The 17,500-nt window shown below is 55.3% G+C and overlaps 2 protein-coding genes across 2 annotated transcripts in view; one reads left to right on the top strand and one right to left on the bottom strand.

Annotated features, from left to right (window-relative positions):
* atf6b (activating transcription factor 6 beta) overlaps positions 1 to 8,165 on the bottom strand; it is a 22,136-nt gene extending 13,971 nt beyond the window's left edge. The window contains 8 exon segments of the mRNA XM_069199104.1: positions 1 to 66; positions 1,516 to 1,665; positions 1,973 to 2,126; positions 2,429 to 2,511; positions 2,680 to 2,739; positions 3,178 to 3,259; positions 4,568 to 4,647; positions 7,874 to 8,165. The exon segment at positions 1 to 66 is cut by the window's left edge and continues 98 nt beyond it. Of these exon segments, the coding sequence (XP_069055205.1) occupies positions 1 to 66; positions 1,516 to 1,665; positions 1,973 to 2,126; positions 2,429 to 2,511; positions 2,680 to 2,739; positions 3,178 to 3,259; positions 4,568 to 4,647; positions 7,874 to 7,946 (748 nt within the window). The 5' untranslated portion in view covers positions 7,947 to 8,165.
* Positions 8,166 to 12,884: 4,719 nt separating this feature from the next.
* The window catches only part of LOC138242611 (complement C4-like), a 23,564-nt gene continuing 18,948 nt past the window's right edge, over positions 12,885 to 17,500 (top strand). Inside the window, exons 1-4 of the mRNA XM_069198153.1 lie at positions 12,885 to 13,757; positions 15,516 to 15,705; positions 15,837 to 16,011; positions 16,830 to 16,900. Of these exons, the coding sequence (XP_069054254.1) occupies positions 13,690 to 13,757; positions 15,516 to 15,705; positions 15,837 to 16,011; positions 16,830 to 16,900 (504 nt within the window). The 5' untranslated portion in view covers positions 12,885 to 13,689. The remainder of the gene's footprint in view (positions 13,758 to 15,515; positions 15,706 to 15,836; positions 16,012 to 16,829; positions 16,901 to 17,500) is intronic.

Raw genomic sequence — 17,500 nt, 5'->3', positions numbered from 1 at the left:
GAGAAACAGGCTCCACCTTCACCAGCGCTGGAGCTGAACCCAGACACACCGACTGTGACAGAATAACTGAGAGAGAGAGAGGGGCTCATACAGACACACTGACTGGACACTCCAGTACATGAACACTGCACTGAGAGAGAGAGAGGGGTTCACACAGACACACTGACTGGACACTCCAGTACATGAACACTGCACTGAGAGAGAGAGGGGTTCATACAGACACACTGACTGGACACTCCAGTACATGAACACTGCACTGAGAGAGAGGGGTTCATACAGACACACTGACTGGACACTCCAGTACATGAACACTGCACTGAGAGAGAGAGGGGTTCACACAGACACACTGACTGGACACTCCAGTACATGAACACTGCACTGAGAGAGAGAGGGGTTCACACACACACTGACTGGACACTCCAGTACATGAACACTGCACTGAGAGAGAGAGAGGGGTTCATACAGACACACTGACTGGACACTCCAGTACATGAACACTGCACTGAGAGAGAGAGGGGTTCATACAGACACACTGACTGGACACTCCAGTACATGAACACTGCACTGAGAGAGAGAGGGGTTCACAAACACACTGACTGGACACTGCAGTACATGAACACTGCACTGAGAGAGAGAGGGGTTCATACACACACTGACTGGACACTCCAGTACATGAACACTGCACTGAGAGAGAGAGGGGTTCATACAGACACACTGACTGGACACTCCAGTACATGAACACTGCACTGAGAGAGAGGGGGGTTCATACACACACCCTGACTGGACACTCCAGTACATGAACACTGCACTGAGAGAGAGAGGGGTTCATACAGACACACTGACTGGACACTCCAGTACATGAACACTGCACTGAGAGAGAGAGGGGTTCATACAGACACACTGACTGGACACTCCAGTACATGAACACTGCACTGAGAGAGAGAGGGGTTCATACACACACACTGACTGGACACTCCAGTACATGAACACTGCACTGAGAGAGAGGGGTTCATACAGACACCCTGACTGGACACTCCAGTACATGAACACTGCACTGAGAGAGAGAGGGGTTAATACAGACACCCTGACTGGACACTCCAGTACATGAACACTGCACTGAGAGAGAGAGGGGTTCATACACACACTGACTGGACACTCCAGTACATGAACACTGCACTGAGAGAGAGGGGTTCATACAGACACACTGACTGGACACTCCAGTACATGAACACTGCACTGAGAGAGAGAGGGGTTCATACACACACACTGACTGGACACTCCAGTACATGAACACTGCACTGAGAGAGAGAGGGGTTCATACACACACACTGACTGGACACTCCAGTACATGAACACTGCACTGAGAGAGAGAGGGGTTCATACACACACACTGACTGGACACTCCAGTACATGAACACTGCACTGAGAGAGAGAGGGGTTCACACAGACACACTGACTGGACACTCCAGTACATGAACACTGCACTGAGAGAGAGACAGCTCAGTGCTCCAGTACCTGGGTGGCTCTGCTCCAGGCTCTGCAGGATGATGGTCTTGGCTGGGCTGCTGCTCTGGGACACAGGCAGGGTGGCCACACACACAGGTTTGGGCTGGATGGGTGTCTTACTGCTCAGAATGGAGCTTGCCTTCAGAGAGGAGGGCAGCACTGCGAGAGAGACAGGCAGAGAGAGGAGAGAAAGAGACAGCAGAGAGAGGAGAGAAAGAGACAGGAGAGAGAGTTCAACTAGACTTTATTGACAGAAAAACAAAACCACAATTTAATATTTACCACTCCTGTTTACATCCTCACCCTACCCACCTCCACCCCAGGAAAAAAAGTATTAAGAGAGAGGAGAGAAGAGAAACAGGAGAGAGGAGAGAGAGAGAGACAGGAGAGAGGAGAGAGAGAGACAGGACAGAAACTCGGGACTCTGTCCACTGTCCTGACTGCTGACTGGACCGGGAGTGTGTACCTGCGCTGGAGGACAGGGAGGTGACCACACTGTGACTCTGCAGCTGCTGCACTGCTCCTGTGACCTGGACTGAGCCCAGCGGGGGAGACAGCACATCCCCAAACATGTAGGGAGGGGTAGGAGGGGTCTCCCCCTTCACTGAGACCTCCACAACCTGAGAGAGAGAGAGGGGTCAATACACACACACTGACTGGACACTCCAGTACATGAACACTGCACTGAGAGAGAGAGGGGTTCATACACACACACTGACTGGACACTCCAGTACATGAACACTGCACTGAGAGAGAGAGGGGTTCACACACACACTGACTGGACACTCCAGTACATGAACACTGCACTGAGAGAGAGAGGGGTTCACACACACACACTGACTGGACACTCCAGTACATGAACACTGCACTGAGAGAGAGAGAGGGGTTCATACAGACATACTGAGAGAAAGGGGGTTCATACCTGAGGGGACGGTGAGGCAGGCAGAGAAGAGTCAGAGGTCAGAGAAGAGGCTGGAGAGAGGGGCTCTGACTTCACCTGGAAGACTGGAGAGGGACACAGGCTGCTTATTACACTGTAATAACAGCAAGAGCAGTGTAATAAGCAGGCAATGGGACTGTAACGGAAGGGTAATAACAGGTGAGAAGAGGTTATAACACCCTCGCTGTGTTGAGATCTCGGTCACTGCACACCGGGGAGAGCTGGACACTCACACATGTCCGCAGGCAAGGGCGGGGTGGTGGTCATCTGGTCCTTCGGAGCTGGTCCATCTCCTGGACACGCAGACACGCAGAGAGAGAGACTCGTCACTTCTCAGCCCTGGACACTCACCCAACTGCTGGACACTGACCCAACTGCTGGACACTGACCCCTGTCCTGGACACTCACCCTGGACACTGACCCCTGTCGTGGACACTCACCCCTGTCCTGGGCATTGACCCAAGTGCTGGACACTCACCCAACAGCTGGACACTGACCCCTGTCCTGGACCCTGACCCTGGACACTGACCCCTGTCCTGGGCATTGACCCAAGTGCTGGACACTCACCCAACAGCTGGACACTGACCCCTGTCCTGGACACTGACCCAACTGCTGGACACTGACCCCTGTCCTCGACACTGACCCTGGACACTGACCCCCGTCCTGGACACTGACCCAACTGCTGGACACTGACCCCTGTCCTGGACACTGACCCCTGTCCTTTCTTTTACCTGTCAGCGTGTCCTCGTTCAGGTGTTGCCATGGCGATGTGCGATTGTCGGGGTCAAGGGTCAGCACAAGGTCATGGTCAAACTGCAAAAATAAGGGGGAAAAAAACGGTCACTCGTCCCTGGTCTCGCCACCATCCTCCTCCTCACTTCCGAGGTCATTTCTCAAAGTGGCCATCGTGTCCACCTCACGGCGGCGCCCCGCCTCCCCGACCAGAGCACCTTCCGTGGGGAGCCTGCACGTTGTCTCTGTGCTTTCTCCAGGTGGGGCCACAGCCTTCTGAATCATCTCGCAGTGTGAGTGTGAGTGTGTGTGTGTGAGACTGTGGGAGAGAGTGTGTGAGAGTGTGTGTGGGAGACTGTGGAGAGTGTGAGACTGTGGGAGAGTGTGGGAGAGTGTGAGAGAGTGTGAGAGAGTGTGAGAGAGTGTGAGAGAGTGTGAGAGAGTGTGAGAGAGTGTGGGAGAGTGTGGGAGAGTGTGGGAGAGTGTGCTTTCTCCTGGTGCTCCAGTGTGCTCCCTCGTGTGTGTGTGTGAGAGTGTGGGAGAGAGTGAGACTGTGGGAGAGAGTGAGAGAGTGGGAGAGAGTGAGACTGTGGGAGAGAGTGAGAGTGTGGGAGAGAGTGAGACTGTGTGTGAGAGTGTGCTCCCTCGTGTGTGGGAGAGTGTGTGTGTGTGAGACTGTGGGAGAGTGTGGGAGAGTGTGGGAGAGTGTGGGAGAGTGTGGGAGGTGCTTTCTCCTGGTGCTCCAGTGTGCTCCCTCGTGTGTGTGTGTGAGTGTGTGTGTGAGACTGTGGGAGAGAGTGAGAGAGTGGGAGAGAGTGAGAGAGTGTGTGAGTGAGTGTGAGAGTGACGCTGTGGGAGAAAGAGAGTGTGAGAGTGTGTGTGTGAGTGTGAGAGTGACGCTGTGGGAGAAAGAGTGTGTGAGAGTGTGTGTGTGAGTGTGAGAGTGACGCTGTGGGAGAAAGAGTGTGAGAGAGTGTGTGTGTGAGTGTGAGAGTGACGCTGTGGGAGAAAGAGTGTGTGAGAGTGTGTGTGTGAGTGTGAGAGTGACGCTGTGGGAGAAAGAGTGTGTGAGAGTGTGTGTGTGAGTGTGAGAGTGACGCTGTGGGAGAAAGAGAGTGTGTGTGTGTGTGTGAGTGTGAGAGTGACGCTGTGGGAGAAAGAGAGTGTGTGTGTGTGACAGCGTGTGTGAGATTGAAAGAGTGTGAGTGAATGTGGTTCAAAGGATGAGAGTTTAAGTGTGTGTGCGTGTGTGTGTAAGTGAGAGTGTGTGTCAGTGTGTGAGAGTATGGGTGTGTGTGAGTTTGACAGACAGACGCCACTCCTGACCACAGCACCCCTCACCAGTGCCGAACTCTTCATCACCACAGAGACAGCGTGTCTTGAACTTACTGGGGCGTCATACTTCAGCTGCTGCAGGTAGTCTTCATCATCGCCTTCCTCCATACTCTCACACTGGTACAGACAGGCATCTGTAACACACACACCATCATCATCATCACCTCCTCCATACTCTCACACTGGTACAGACAGGCAGCTGTAACACACACACCATCATCATCATCATCATCATCACCTCCTCCATACTCTCACACTGGTACAGACAGGCAGCTGTAACACTCACAGTGCGCACAGACACGGAGAGAGACCCAGGCTCACACTATGATCTTGTGTACACATATGGGCCGATCCCAGTGGCAATTAAACTGACACTATCTCCTGCCTGCACCTCCCTTCCCAACTTCCTCCTCGCCGAGCGCTGCACGTCAGCAATCACCAGCCGGAACAGGCAAATGAGCTGTAACACTGGCCTCTGTCACTGTGTCACTGTGCTGATCTACTCTCAGTGCAGTGCTCATGTCCTGGAGTGTCCAGTCAGTGTGTGTGTATGAACCCCCCTCTCTCTCTCAGTGCAGTGTTCATGTCCTGGAGTGTCCAGTCAGTGTGTCTGTGTGAACCCCTCTCTCTCTCAGTGCAGTGTTCATGTACTGGAGTGTCCAGTCAGTGTGTGTGTATGAACCCCCTCTCTCTCAGTGCAGTGTTCATGTCCTGGAGTGTCCAGTCAGTGTGTGTGTATGAACCCCCCTCTCTCTCAGTGCAGTGTTCATGTCCTGGAGTGTCCAGTCAGTGTGTGTGTATGAACCCCCCTCTCTCTCAGTGCAGTGTTCATGTACTGGAGTGTCCAGTCAGTGTGTCTGTCTGAACCCCTCTCTCTCTCTCAGTGCAGTGTTCATGTCCTGGAGTGTCCAGTCAGTGTGTGTGTATGAACCCCCCTCTCTCTCAGTGCAGTGTTCATGTCCTGGAGTGTCCAGTCAGTGTGTGTGTATGAACCCCTCTCTCTCTCAGTGCAGTGTTCATGTACTGGAGTGTCCAGTCAGTGTGTGTGTATGAACCCCTCTCTCTCTCAGTGCAGTGTTCATGTACTGGAGTGTCCAGTCAGTGTGTGTGTATGAACCCCTCTCTCTCTCAGTGCAGTGTTCATGTACTGGAGTGTCCAGTCAGTGTGTGTGTATGAACCCCTCTCTCTCAGTGCAGTGTTCATGTCCTGGAGTGTCCAGTCAGTGTGTGTGTATGAACCCCTCTCTCTCTCAGTGCAGTGTTCATGTACTGGAGTGTCCAGTCAGTGTGTCTGTATGAACCCCCCTCTCTCTCAGTGCAGTGTTCATGTACTGGAGTGTCCAGTCAGTGTGTCTGTATGAACCCCTCTCTCTCTCAGTGCAATGTTCATGTCCTGGAGTGTCCAGTCAGTGTGTCTGTATGAACCCCCCTCTCTCTCAGTGCAGTGTTCATGTACTGGAGTGTCCAGTCAGTGTGTCTGTGTGAACCCCTCTCTCTCTCAGTGCAGTGTTCATGTACTGGAGTGTCCAGTCAGTGTGTCTGTATGAACCCCTCTCTCTCAGTGCAGTGTTAATGTACTGGAGTGTCCAGTCAGTGTGTGTGTATGAACCCCTCTCTCTCTCAGTGCAGTGTTCATGTACTGGAGTGTCCAGTCAGTGTGTCTGTATGAACCCCTCTCTCTCTCAGTGCAGTGTTCATGTACTGGAGTGTCCAGTCAGTGTGTCTGTGTGAACCCCTCTCTCTCTCAGTGCAGTGTTCATGTACTGGAGTGTCCAGTCAGTGTGTGTGTATGAACCCCTCTCTCTCTCAGTGCAGTGTTCATGTACTGGAGTGTCCAGTCAGTGTGTGTGTATGAACCCCTCTCTCTCTCAGGGCAGTGTTCATGTACTGGAGTGTCCAGTCAGGTAGCTGTATGAACCCCTCTCTCTCAGTGCAGTGTTCATGTACTGGAGTGTCCAGTCAGTGTGTCTGTATGAACCCCTCTCTCTCTCAGTGCAGTGTTCATGTACTGGAGTGTCCAGTCAGTGTGTCTGTGTGAACCCCTCTCTCTCTCAGTGCAGTGTTCATGTACTGGAGTGTCCAGTCAGTGTGTGTGTATGAACCCCTCTCTCTCTCAGGGCAGTGTTCATGTACTGGAGTGTCCAGTCAGGTAGCTGTATGAACCCCTCTCTCTCAGTGCAGTGTTCATGTACTGGAGTGTCCAGTCAGTGTGTCTGTATGAACCCCTCTCTCTCTCAGTGCAGTGTTCATGTACTGGAGTGTCCAGTCAGTGTGTCTGTGTGAACCCCTCTCTCTCTCAGTGCAGTGTTCATGTACTGGAGTGTCCAGTCAGGGTGTGTGTATGAACCCCTCTCTCTCTCAGTGCAGTGTTCATGTACTGGAGTGTCCAGTCAGTGTGTGTGTATGAACCCCTCTCTCTCTCAGTGCAGTGTTCATGTACTGGAGTGTCCAGTCAGTGTGTCTGTGTGAACCCCTCTCTCTCTCAGTGCAGTGTTCATGTACTGGAGTGTCCAGTCAGTGTGTCTGTATGAACCCCTCTCTCTCTCTGTGCAGTGTTCATGTACTGGAGTGTCCAGTCAGTGTGTGTGTATGAACCCCTCTCTCTCTCAGGGCAGTGTTCATGTACTGGAGTGTCCAGTCAGTGTGTCTGTATGAACCCCTCTCTCTCTCAGTGCAGTGTTCATGTACTGGAGTGTCCAGTCAGTGTGTCTGTATGAACCCCTCTCTCTCTCAGTGCAGTGTTCATGTACTGGAGTGTCCAGTCAGTGTGTGTGTATGAACCCCTCTCTCTCTCAGTGCAGTGTTCATGTACTGGAGTGTCCAGTCAGTGTGTCTGTATGAACCCCTCTCTCTCTCAGTGCAGTGTTCATGTACTGGAGTGTCCAGTCAGTGTGTCTGTATGAACCCCTCTCTCTCTCAGTGCAGTGTTCATGTACTGGAGTGTCCAGTCAGTGTGTCTGTGTGAACCCCTCTCTCTCTCAGTGCAGTGTTCATGTACTGGAGTGTCCAGTCAGGGTGTGTGTATGAACCCCTCTCTCTCTCAGTGCAGTGTTCATGTACTGGAGTGTCCAGTCAGTGTGTGTGTATGAACCCCTCTCTCTCTCAGTGCAGTGTTCATGTACTGGAGTGTCCAGTCAGTGTGTGTGTGTGAACCCCTCTCTCTCTCAGTGCAGTGTTCATGTACTGGAGTGTCCAGTCAGTGTGTGTGTGTGAACCCCTCTCTCTCTCAGTGCAGTGTTCATGTACTGGAGTGTCCAGTCAGTGTGTGTGTATGAACCCCTCTCTCTCTCAGTGCAGTGTTCATGTACTGGAGTGTCCAGTCAGGGTGTGTGTGTGTGAACCCCTCTCTCTCCCACTCACCCCAGTCCTCGCTGGTCAGCAGGTTGTCGGCGAAGAAGCGAGAGTCCAGCTCCGACAGCAGGTCCGTCGCCATAGGTGCGCCGAGCCCCAGCGGAAACAGCAGCACGGAAACACCGACCCAGAGAGCGCACGGAGTGAGAGCCGCGGGTGTTCATGCAGCGCAGCGCAATGTTTTCGTCCGCTTGTTTTATTTTTCGGCTGTTGTTGTTGTTTTTGTTTTTAATTGACGCGACCTGACCCCCCCCACCCCGGAGAAGATCTGACGCCCCAGCTCACATTGACACAGACGAGGAAACACGCTCCTCGCCTGCCGGGCACGCCCCCCCCGTCCCGCCTCTCGCCCAATCCGGGCGCGTCCTCGGAAGACCGGCGTGGCATCCGACCAATGAGCGCCAGGGGCTCAGGGGATTGGGGGCGGGGCGAAGACCCATGCCTTGCGTGTGGTTCGCCGGCCGTGCCTTCGCCCCCGCCCACCGGTGGGCGTTAAAGCTCACGCCAACCAATGATATCGCGGGGTCTCTTAAATGACGTGTCGCCTGGCCAATGAGTAGCATGTTGGTACTTTATTTAATTGTGAGCGACGGCTCCCTGAGCCCATGGGGGAGGCCGTGTTGTGTTTTGAGGCCTGGGCGCGGAGGGGGAAGTGTTTTTTTTTCTTTCTTTCCCGACACCACAACAAAGGAGGAAACGAACGTACTAGAAGCCGGATGTGGGATATCCGCGTGTGGTTAGTCCATCAAACAGAAACGGAAGAGCGAAAGAAAAACATTTTTTTAAAAAAATATCCGGATTCAAAACGTCCCCCGTCCCCCCTTTCCTCGGCTCGGCTCGTCGCCTGGTTACCGAGCCGTTAAGAGGAACTCGCGGCGCTCACATTGTCCGTGCGCGTGAGGACGACCGCGGCGTTGCGTAACGGGCCCGGGGGGCCGCCGGGAAATGTAGTTTTCTCCCCCCCCCTCTCGCTTTCCCGCCCCCCAGCTGCCGCCATTTTGTGTACCGTGGGACCGTTAACCCGAGGTGAGGGCGAGAGACGTTTTTTTTATTGAACGTTAAATAGTGTCAAAAGAGCTGAAAAAGCCTTGCACAAGAGATAAGTGAAAGGAAAAAACACACATATAAATTCGCCGCCACAGTTTGTGACGAATTTGAACCCCATAAGTTGGCATTTATATCTATATTTGTCGTTTTTGGGGGGGATTCTCAAATTTTTAATTGAGTTACGTTGAAACCGTTTTTTCCGGTGGTCGTATGTAAGTCCTGAAGAAGATAAAAGGTACGAAGAGTTTTGAAGGCTATATCTTTAACTTTGCCTGTAAGACAGTGTTGTTCTTCTGTTTTAGCCCAGAAGTTAGTTATTTTACAGTAGTTTAAAGTGACCGGAGGCTGTATTATCTCTTTTGCGAGTCTGTTCAGATATTTAACACCAGGTGATATTTGTACAGTACAGATACCTGATATATATATAAATATACTGGTACAGGCTCCCTATAGTCTGTAACACACACACACACACTCCTGGGGTGAGACTCTGGAGTGCTCTAGTCTGTATATAACACACACACACACACTCCTGGGGTGAGACTCTGGAGTGCTCTAGTCTGTATGTAACACACACACACACTCCTGGGGTGAGACTCTGGAGTGCTCTAGTCCGTATGTAACTTTCACACACTCCTGGGGTGAGACTCTGGAGTGCTCTAGTCTGTATGTAACACACACACACACTCCTGGGGTGAGACTCTGGAGTGCTCTAGTCCGTATGTAACTTTCACACACTCCTGGGGTGAGACTCTGGAGTGCTCTAGTCTGTATATAACACACACACACTCCTGGGGTGAGACTCTGGAGTGCTCTAGTCTGTATGTAACACACACACACACTCCTGGGGTGAGACTCTGGAGTGCTCTAGTCCGTATGTAACTTTCACACACTCCTGGGGTGAGACTCTGGAGTGCTCTAGTCCGTATGTAACTTTCACACACTCCTGGGGTGAGACTCTTAAGATAGGAGAGCACTGTAATAAGTAATAAGTGATACAGCTTTTTTTCTTACACAGAGGATGGCAGGACTGTGGAACAAGCTGCCCAACCCTGTGGTTGAAGCTGATACCCTGGCTTCTCTCCAGACACAGCTGGGTGAGCTCCTCCAGTCAGGACAGGAGGCTCTCCTGTACACAGAGGGGGGTGGGGGTGGGGAACAAGCTGCCCAGCCCTGTGGTTGAAGCCGATACCCTGGCTTCTCTCCAGACACAGCTGGGTGAGCTCCTCCAGTCAGGACAGGAGGCTCTTCTGTACACAGAGGGGGGTGGGGGTGGGGAACAGGCTGCCCAACCCTGTGGTTGAAGCTGATACCCTGGCTTCTCTCCAGACACAGCTGGGTGAGCTCCTCCAGTCAGGACAGGAGGCTCTCCTGTACACAGAGGGGGGTGGGGGTGGGGAACAAGCTGCCCAGCCCTGTGGTTGAAGCCGATACCCTGGCTTCTCTCCAGACACAGCTGGGTGAGCTCCTCCAGTCAGGACAGGAGGCTCTTCTGTACACAGAGGGGGGTGGGGGTGGGGAACAAGCTGCCCAGCCCTGTGGTTGAAGCTGATACCCTGGCTTCTCTCCAGACACAGCTGGGTGAGCTCCTCCAGTCAGGACAGGAGGCTCTTCTGTACACAGAGGGGGGTGGGGGTGGGGAACAAGCTGCCCAGCCCTGTGGTTGAAGCTGATACCCTGGCTTCTCTCCAGACACAGCTGGGTGAGCTCCTCCAGTCAGGACAGGAGGCTCTTCTGTACACAGAGGGGGGTGGGGGTGGGGAACAAGCTGCCCAGCCCTGTGGTTGAAGCTGATACCCTGGCTTCTCTCCAGACACAGCTGGGTGAGCTCCTCCAGTCAGGACAGGAGGCTCTTCTGTACACAGAGGGGGGTGGGGGTGGGGAACAGGCTGCCCAACCCTGTGGTTGAAGCTGATACCCTGGCTTCTCTCCAGACACAGCTGGGTGAGCTCCTCCAGTCAGGACAGGAGGCTCTTCTGTACACAGAGGGGGGTGGGGGTGGGGAACAGGCTGCCCAACCCTGTGGTTGAAGCTGATACCCTGGCTTCTCTCCAGACACAGCTGGGTGAGCTCCTCCAGTCAGGACAGGAGGCTCTTCTGTACACAGAGGGGGGTGGGGGTGGGGAACAGGCTGCCCAACCCTGTGGTTGAAGCTGATACCCTGGCTTCTCTCCAGACACAGCTGGGTGAGCTCCTCCAGTCAGGACAGGAGGCTCTTCTGTACACAGAGGGGGGTGGGGGTGGGGAACAGGCTGCCCAGCCCTGTGGTTGAAGCCGATACCCTGGCTTCTCTCCAGACACAGCTGGGTGAGCTCCTCCAGTCAGGACAGGAGGCTCTACTGTACACAGAGAGGGGTGGGGGTGGGGAACAAGCTGCCCAGCCCTGTGGTTGAAGCCGATACCCTGGCTTCTCTCCAGACACAGCTGGGTGAGCTCCTCCAGTCAGGACAGGAGGCTCTACTGTACACAGAGGGAGGCGGGGGTGTGGAACAAGCTGCCCAGCCCTGTGGTTGAAGCCGATACCCTGGCTTCTCTCCGGACACAGCTGGGTGAGCTCCTCCAGTCAGGACAGGAGGCTCTTCTGTACACAGAGGGGGGTGGGGGTGGGGAACAGGCTGCCCAGCCCTGTGGTTGAAGCCGATACCCTGGCTTCTCTCCAGACACAGCTGGGTGAGCTCCTCCAGTCAGGACAGGAGGCTCTTCTGTACACAGAGGGGGGTGGGGGTGGGGAACAGGCTGCCCAGCCCTGTGGTTGAAGCCGATACCCTGGCTTCTCTCCAGACACAGCTGGGTGAGCTCCTCCAGTCAGGACAGGAGGCTCTTCTGTACACAGAGGGGGGTGGGGGTGGGGAACAGGCTGCCCAGCCCTGTGGTTGAAGCCGATACCCTGGCTTCTCTCCAGACACAGCTGGGTGAGCTCCTCCAGTCAGGACAGGAGGCTCTTCTGTACACAGAGGGGGGTGGGGGTGGGGAACAGGCTGCCCAGCCCTGTGGTTGAAGCCGATACCCTGGCTTCTCTCCAGACACAGCTGGGTGAGCTCCTCCAGTCAGGACAGGAGGCTCTACTGTACACAGAGGGGGGTGGGGGTGGGGAACAGGCTGCCCAGCCCTGTGGTTGAAGCCGATACCCTGGCTTCTCTCCAGACACAGCTGGGTGAGCTCCTCCAGTCAGGACAGGAGGCTCTGCTGTACACAGAGGGGGGTGGGGGTGGGGAACAGGCTGCCCAGCCCTGTGGTTGAAGCCGATACCCTGGCTTCTCTCCAGACACAGCTGGGTGAGCTCCTCCAGTCAGGACAGGAGGCTCTTCTGTACACAGAGGGGGGTGGGGGTGGGGAACAGGCTGCCCAGCCCTGTGGTTGAAGCCGATACCCTGGCTTCTCTCCAGACACAGCTGGGTGAGCTCCTCCAGTCAGGACAGGAGGCTCTACTGTACACAGAGGGGGGTGGGGGTGGGGAACAGGCTGCCCAGCCCTGTGGTTGAAGCCGATACCCTGGCTTCTCTCCAGACACAGCTGGGTGAGCTCCTCCAGTCAGGACAGGAGGCTCTGCTGTACACAGAGGGGGGTGGGGGTGGGGAACAGGCTGCCCAGCCCTGCTGTTGAAGCCGATACCCTGGCTTCTCTCCAGACACAGCTGGGTGAGCTCCTCCAGTCAGGACAGGAGGCTCTGCTGTACACAGAGGGGGGTGGGGGTGGGGAACAGGCTGCCCAGCCCTGCTGTTGAAGCCGATACCCTGGCTTCTCTCCAGACACAGCTGGGTGAGCTCCTCCAGTCAGGACAGGAGGCTCTACTGTACACAGAGGGGGGTGGGGGTGGGGAACAAGCTGCCCAGCCCTGTGGTTGAAGCCGATACCCTGGCTTCTCTCCAGACACAGCTGGGTGAGCTCCTCCAGTCAGGACAGGGGGCTCTGCTGTACACAGAGGGGGGTGGGGGTGTGGAACAAGCTGCCCAGCCCTGTGGTTGAAGCCGATACCCTGGGGCTTCTCTCCAGACACAGCTGGGTGAGCTCCTCATCTCTGCCGTTAGCAGCTGCCTCCTCTGAGCCCCGTCTCTGGACGCCCCCCAAGGTCGGGGCGCACTCCGACACCCCCACTTTCCTGGGCCCGCTGGCGTCTTCTCCTCCTCCCGCCCGAAAGTACTCTTGGCTTTTGAACGACACGGAGCCGGATTTAAAAAATACCACAGCACCGGAGGACTGTAAATACCCACCTCCCCCAACAGCAACCCCTGCGTGTGTGTGGGTGTGTCGGTGGGGGGGGTTGGTGATGAGACACGAAACTGGCAGATTCCAGAGGCTGGCACGGCCCCAGGGGGTTTCTGGGAAGGGGTCAGGTGATTTCTCCTACATGGCGAGAAACGGTAAACAGCCCCCGTCCAGTCAGAGGGCGAGGAGACGGCCCCCGTCCAGTCAGAGCCCAGTGCACCCCAGACACGCGACGTGCTTCAAGTGGGGTCCGACGGGGGTCTCCCCCGTCCCCTCCCCAGGCACCCTGGGGTGAACTGTGGTGGGCGCACCCCGATAATGTCGGGGGGCGGGGGGGCACAGCTCTCCCGCTCAGGGCTGTACCTGGGAGAGAGAGGGGGGCAGCCCCAGCCAGCCCTCGGGCAGGGAGAGCAGCCTGTTAATGTTACACCGGGATTGCGACACGCAGGCTCGGGGAGAGAGGGGAGGAGAGAGAGGGGGGGGTGAGGGCCACTGACCCCGCAGACTGGACATTCCAGTCCCGAGCGGGGCCAGAGAGAGACACACGGCGCTGAGGCTGACGCACCGCGATCATGGAGACGCTGCTGTCCCTGCTGCTGGCTGTGAGCTGCGCCGCCGGCACCGTCGGGGCCCAGGAGAGGTGAGTGGGGACCCCAGTCGGGTCTGTTTGTCTGTCTCTCTGACTGTGCTCCTCTCACCTGTCTGTCTCTCTGACTGTGCTCCTCTCACCTGCCTGTCTCTCTGACTGTGCTCCTCTCACCTGTCTGTCTGTGTCTGTACTCCTCTCACCTGTCTGTCTCTCTGACTGTACTCTTCTCACCTGCCTGTCTCTCTGACTGTGCTCCTCTCACCCGTCTGTCTCTCTGACTCTATTCCTCTCACCCGTCTGTCTCTCTGACTCTGTTCCTATCACCTGTCTGTCTTTGTCTGTACTCCTCTCACCTGTCTCTTTGACTGTATTTCTCTCATCTGTCTGTCTCTCAGACTCTATTCGTCTCACCTGTCTCTTTGTCTGCACTCCTCTCACCTGTCGGTCTATCAGACTCTATTCCTCTCACCTGTCTGTCTTTGTCTGTACTCCTCTCACCTGTTTCTCTGACTCTATTCCTCTCACCTGTCTGTCTCTCTGACTGTGCTCCTCTCACCCGTCTGTCTCTCTGACTCTATTCCTCTCACCCGTCTGTCTCTCTGACTCTATTCCTCTCACCCGTCTGTCTGTCTTTGTCTGTACTCCTCTCACCTGTCTGTCTTTGTCTGTACTCCTCTCACCTGTCTGTCTTTGTCTGTACTCCTCTCACCTGTCTCTTTGACTGTATTTCTCTCATCTGTCTGTCTCTCAGACTCTATTCGTCTCACCTGTCTCTTTGTCTGCACTCCTCTCACCTGTCGGTCTCTCAGACTCTATTCCTCTCACCTGTCTGTCTTTGTCTGTACTCCTCTCACCTGTTTCTCTGACTCTATTCCTCTCACCTGTCTGTCTCTCTGACTGTACTCCTCTCACCTGTCTGTCTCAGATTCTATTCCTCTCACCTGTCTGTGTCTGTACTCCTGCACTGTACTGTGTGGAGCTGTGCTGAGCTCCAGCCACTCTGTGTTTCCAGAGACATTATCTCAAGGAGTGAATTCCACAGATAACACTCACACACTCCTCAGTCAAGTATTTACTCTGTGGCCAGTACTTAATACTGTCTCTATTTACCCCCCTCTCTCTCAGTGCAGTGTTCATGTACTGGAGAGTCCAGTCAGGGTGTCTGTGTGAACCCCTCTCTCTCTCAGTGCAGTGTTCATGTACTGGAGTGTCCAGTCAGGGTGTGTGTATGAACCCCTCTCTCTCTCAGTGCAGTGTTCATGTACTGGAGTGTCCAGTCAGTGTGTCTGTATGAACCCCTCTCTCTCTCAGTGCAGTGTTCATGTCCTGGAGTGTCCAGTCAGTGTGTGTGTATGAACCCCTCTCTCTCTCAGTGCAGTGTTCATGTCCTGGAGTGTCCAGTCAGTGTGTGTGTATGAACCCCTCTCTCTCTCAGTGCAGTGTTCATGTACTGGAGTGTCCAGTCAGTGTGTGTGTATGAACCCCTCTCTCTCTCAGTGCAGTGTTCATGTACTGGAGTGTCCAGTCAGTGTGTCTGTATGAACCCCTCTCTCTCTCAGTGCAGTGTTCATGTACTGGAGTGTCCAGTCAGTGTGTGTGTGTGAACCCCTCTCTCTCTCAGTGCAGTGTTCATGTACTGGAGTGTCCAGTCAGTGTGTCTGTGTGAACCCCTCTCTCTCTCAGTGCAGTGTTCATGTACTGGAGTGTCCAGTCAGTGTGTCTGTATGAACCCCTCTCTCTCTCAGTGCAGTGTTCATGTACTGGAGTGTCCAGTCAGTGTGTGTATGAACCCCTCTCTCTCTGTCCCAGGTTCCTGGTCTCTGCTCCCAGTGTTTTCCATGTAGGAGTGAGTGAGACCGTATCTGTCCAGCTGGATCCCACGGCCTCCTCTCGCACCGTCTCCCTGTATCTGGAGGATGAGTCCTCGAAGACTGTGGTGTCCGAAAAAGCCGAAATAAAGCTTGGAGAAGGAAATCCCATCGGAACCGTCTCACTGAAGGTGCCCGTCTGCCCGCCTCTCTCACTGTCCCCTGTGCCACCTGGTCTTGCTCGGAGGTCTCCTGTCCCAGTACTGACCCGGCCCGGCCCAGACACGCTCTCCCTCCCTCCCTCCCTCCCTCCCTCCTGCAGGTGCTGATGGAGAAGGTCGAGGACCTGAAAGTCTACAACCTGGAGGTGCCTTATCTGCTGCTGGTGGCCGAGATGAATCCCGGACAGAGGAAGGTGGTGAGAGTGTTGCTGTCCAGCAGGAGAGGATACATCTTCATCCAGACCAACCAGCCAGTGTACACCCCCAGAGAGCGAGGTAAGAGACTGCAGATCAATACAGACCCTCACACAGACCCCAGAGGCACTCCTCACACAGAGAGAGGAGCACAGACCCTCACACAGACCCCAGAGACACTCCTCACACAGAGAGAGGAGTCCAGACCCTCACACAGACCCCAGAGACACTCCTCACACAGAGAGAGGAGTCCAGACCCTCACACAGACCCCAGAGGCACTCCTCACAAAGAGAGAGGAGTCCAGACCCTCACACAGACCCCAGAGACACTCCTCACACAGAGAGAGGAGTCCAGACCCTCACACAGACCCCAGAGACACTCCTCACACAGAGAGAGGAGTCCAGACCCTCACACAGACCCCAGAGACACTCCTCACACAGAGAGAGGAGTCCAGACCCTCACACGGACCCCAGAGACACTCCTCACACAGAGAGAGGAGTCCAGACCCTCACACGGACCCCAGAGGCACTCCTCACGCAGAGAGAGGAGTCCAGACCCTCACACGGACCCCAGAGGCACTCCTCACGCAGAGAGAGGAGTCCAGACCCTCACACGGACCCCAGAGACACTCCTCACGCAGAGAGAGGAGTCCAGACCCTCACACGGACCCCAGAGGCACTCCTCACGCAGAGAGAGGAGTCCAGACCCTCACACGGACCCCAGAGGCACTCCTCACACAGAGAGAGGACTCCAGACCCTCACACGGACCCCAGAGGCACTCCTCACACAGAGAGAGGAGTCCAGACCCTCACACGGACCCCAGAGACACTCCTCACAGACAGGCTCGGAGTGACGTGCTGTCTTGATGGATCCGGGTGTTGTTCCGGTTCCCTTGCAGTGCAGTTCCGGGTCTTCACGCTGGACCACGCCATGCGGCCGGTCAGCAGGACGGTCACGGTGTCGGTGCACGTGAGTGTTCCCCAGCCGGCTCCCCTCTCGCGGACGGGGTGAATCTCTCTCACCTCAGCTCTCTCTCTCACCTCTCTCTCTCACCTCTCTCACCTCTCTCACCTCTCTCACCTCTCTCACCTCTCTCTCTCTCCACTCTCTCCTCTCCTCTCTCTCCTCTCTCCCCGCTCTGTCTCCTTTCACCTCTCTCTCCTCTCCCCCTCTCTCACCTGTTTCTCTCTCCCTCTCTCTCCCTCCTCTGTCTCTCCCCTCTCCCCTCTCTCCTCCTTCTCCTCTCCCCTCTCTCTCCCTCCTCTCTCCTCTCTCCCCGCTCTCTCCTCTCACCTCTCTCTCTCCTCTCCCCCTCTCTCACCTGTTTCTCTCCACTCTCCCCCCCTCTCTTCTCTCACTCTCTCCTCTCCTCTGTTTCTCCCTCTCTCTCTCCTCTCTCCTCCTCCTCCCCCCCCTCTCTCTCTCCTCTCTCCCCGCTCTGTCTCCTCTCACCCCTCTCTCTCCTCTCCCCTCTCTCACCTGTTTCTCTCCACTCTCCCCCCTCTCTTCTCTCCCAGACGTATCTCTCCTCTCCTCTGTCTCTCCCCTTTCTCCTCCTTCTCCTCTCCC

This window comes from Lepisosteus oculatus, chromosome 14 (genome assembly GCF_040954835.1).
Source record: "Lepisosteus oculatus isolate fLepOcu1 chromosome 14, fLepOcu1.hap2, whole genome shotgun sequence".
In the NCBI taxonomy this organism is placed as follows: Eukaryota; Metazoa; Chordata; class Actinopteri; order Semionotiformes; family Lepisosteidae; genus Lepisosteus; species Lepisosteus oculatus.
This window is presented reverse-complemented; position numbering and strand designations above follow the sequence as displayed.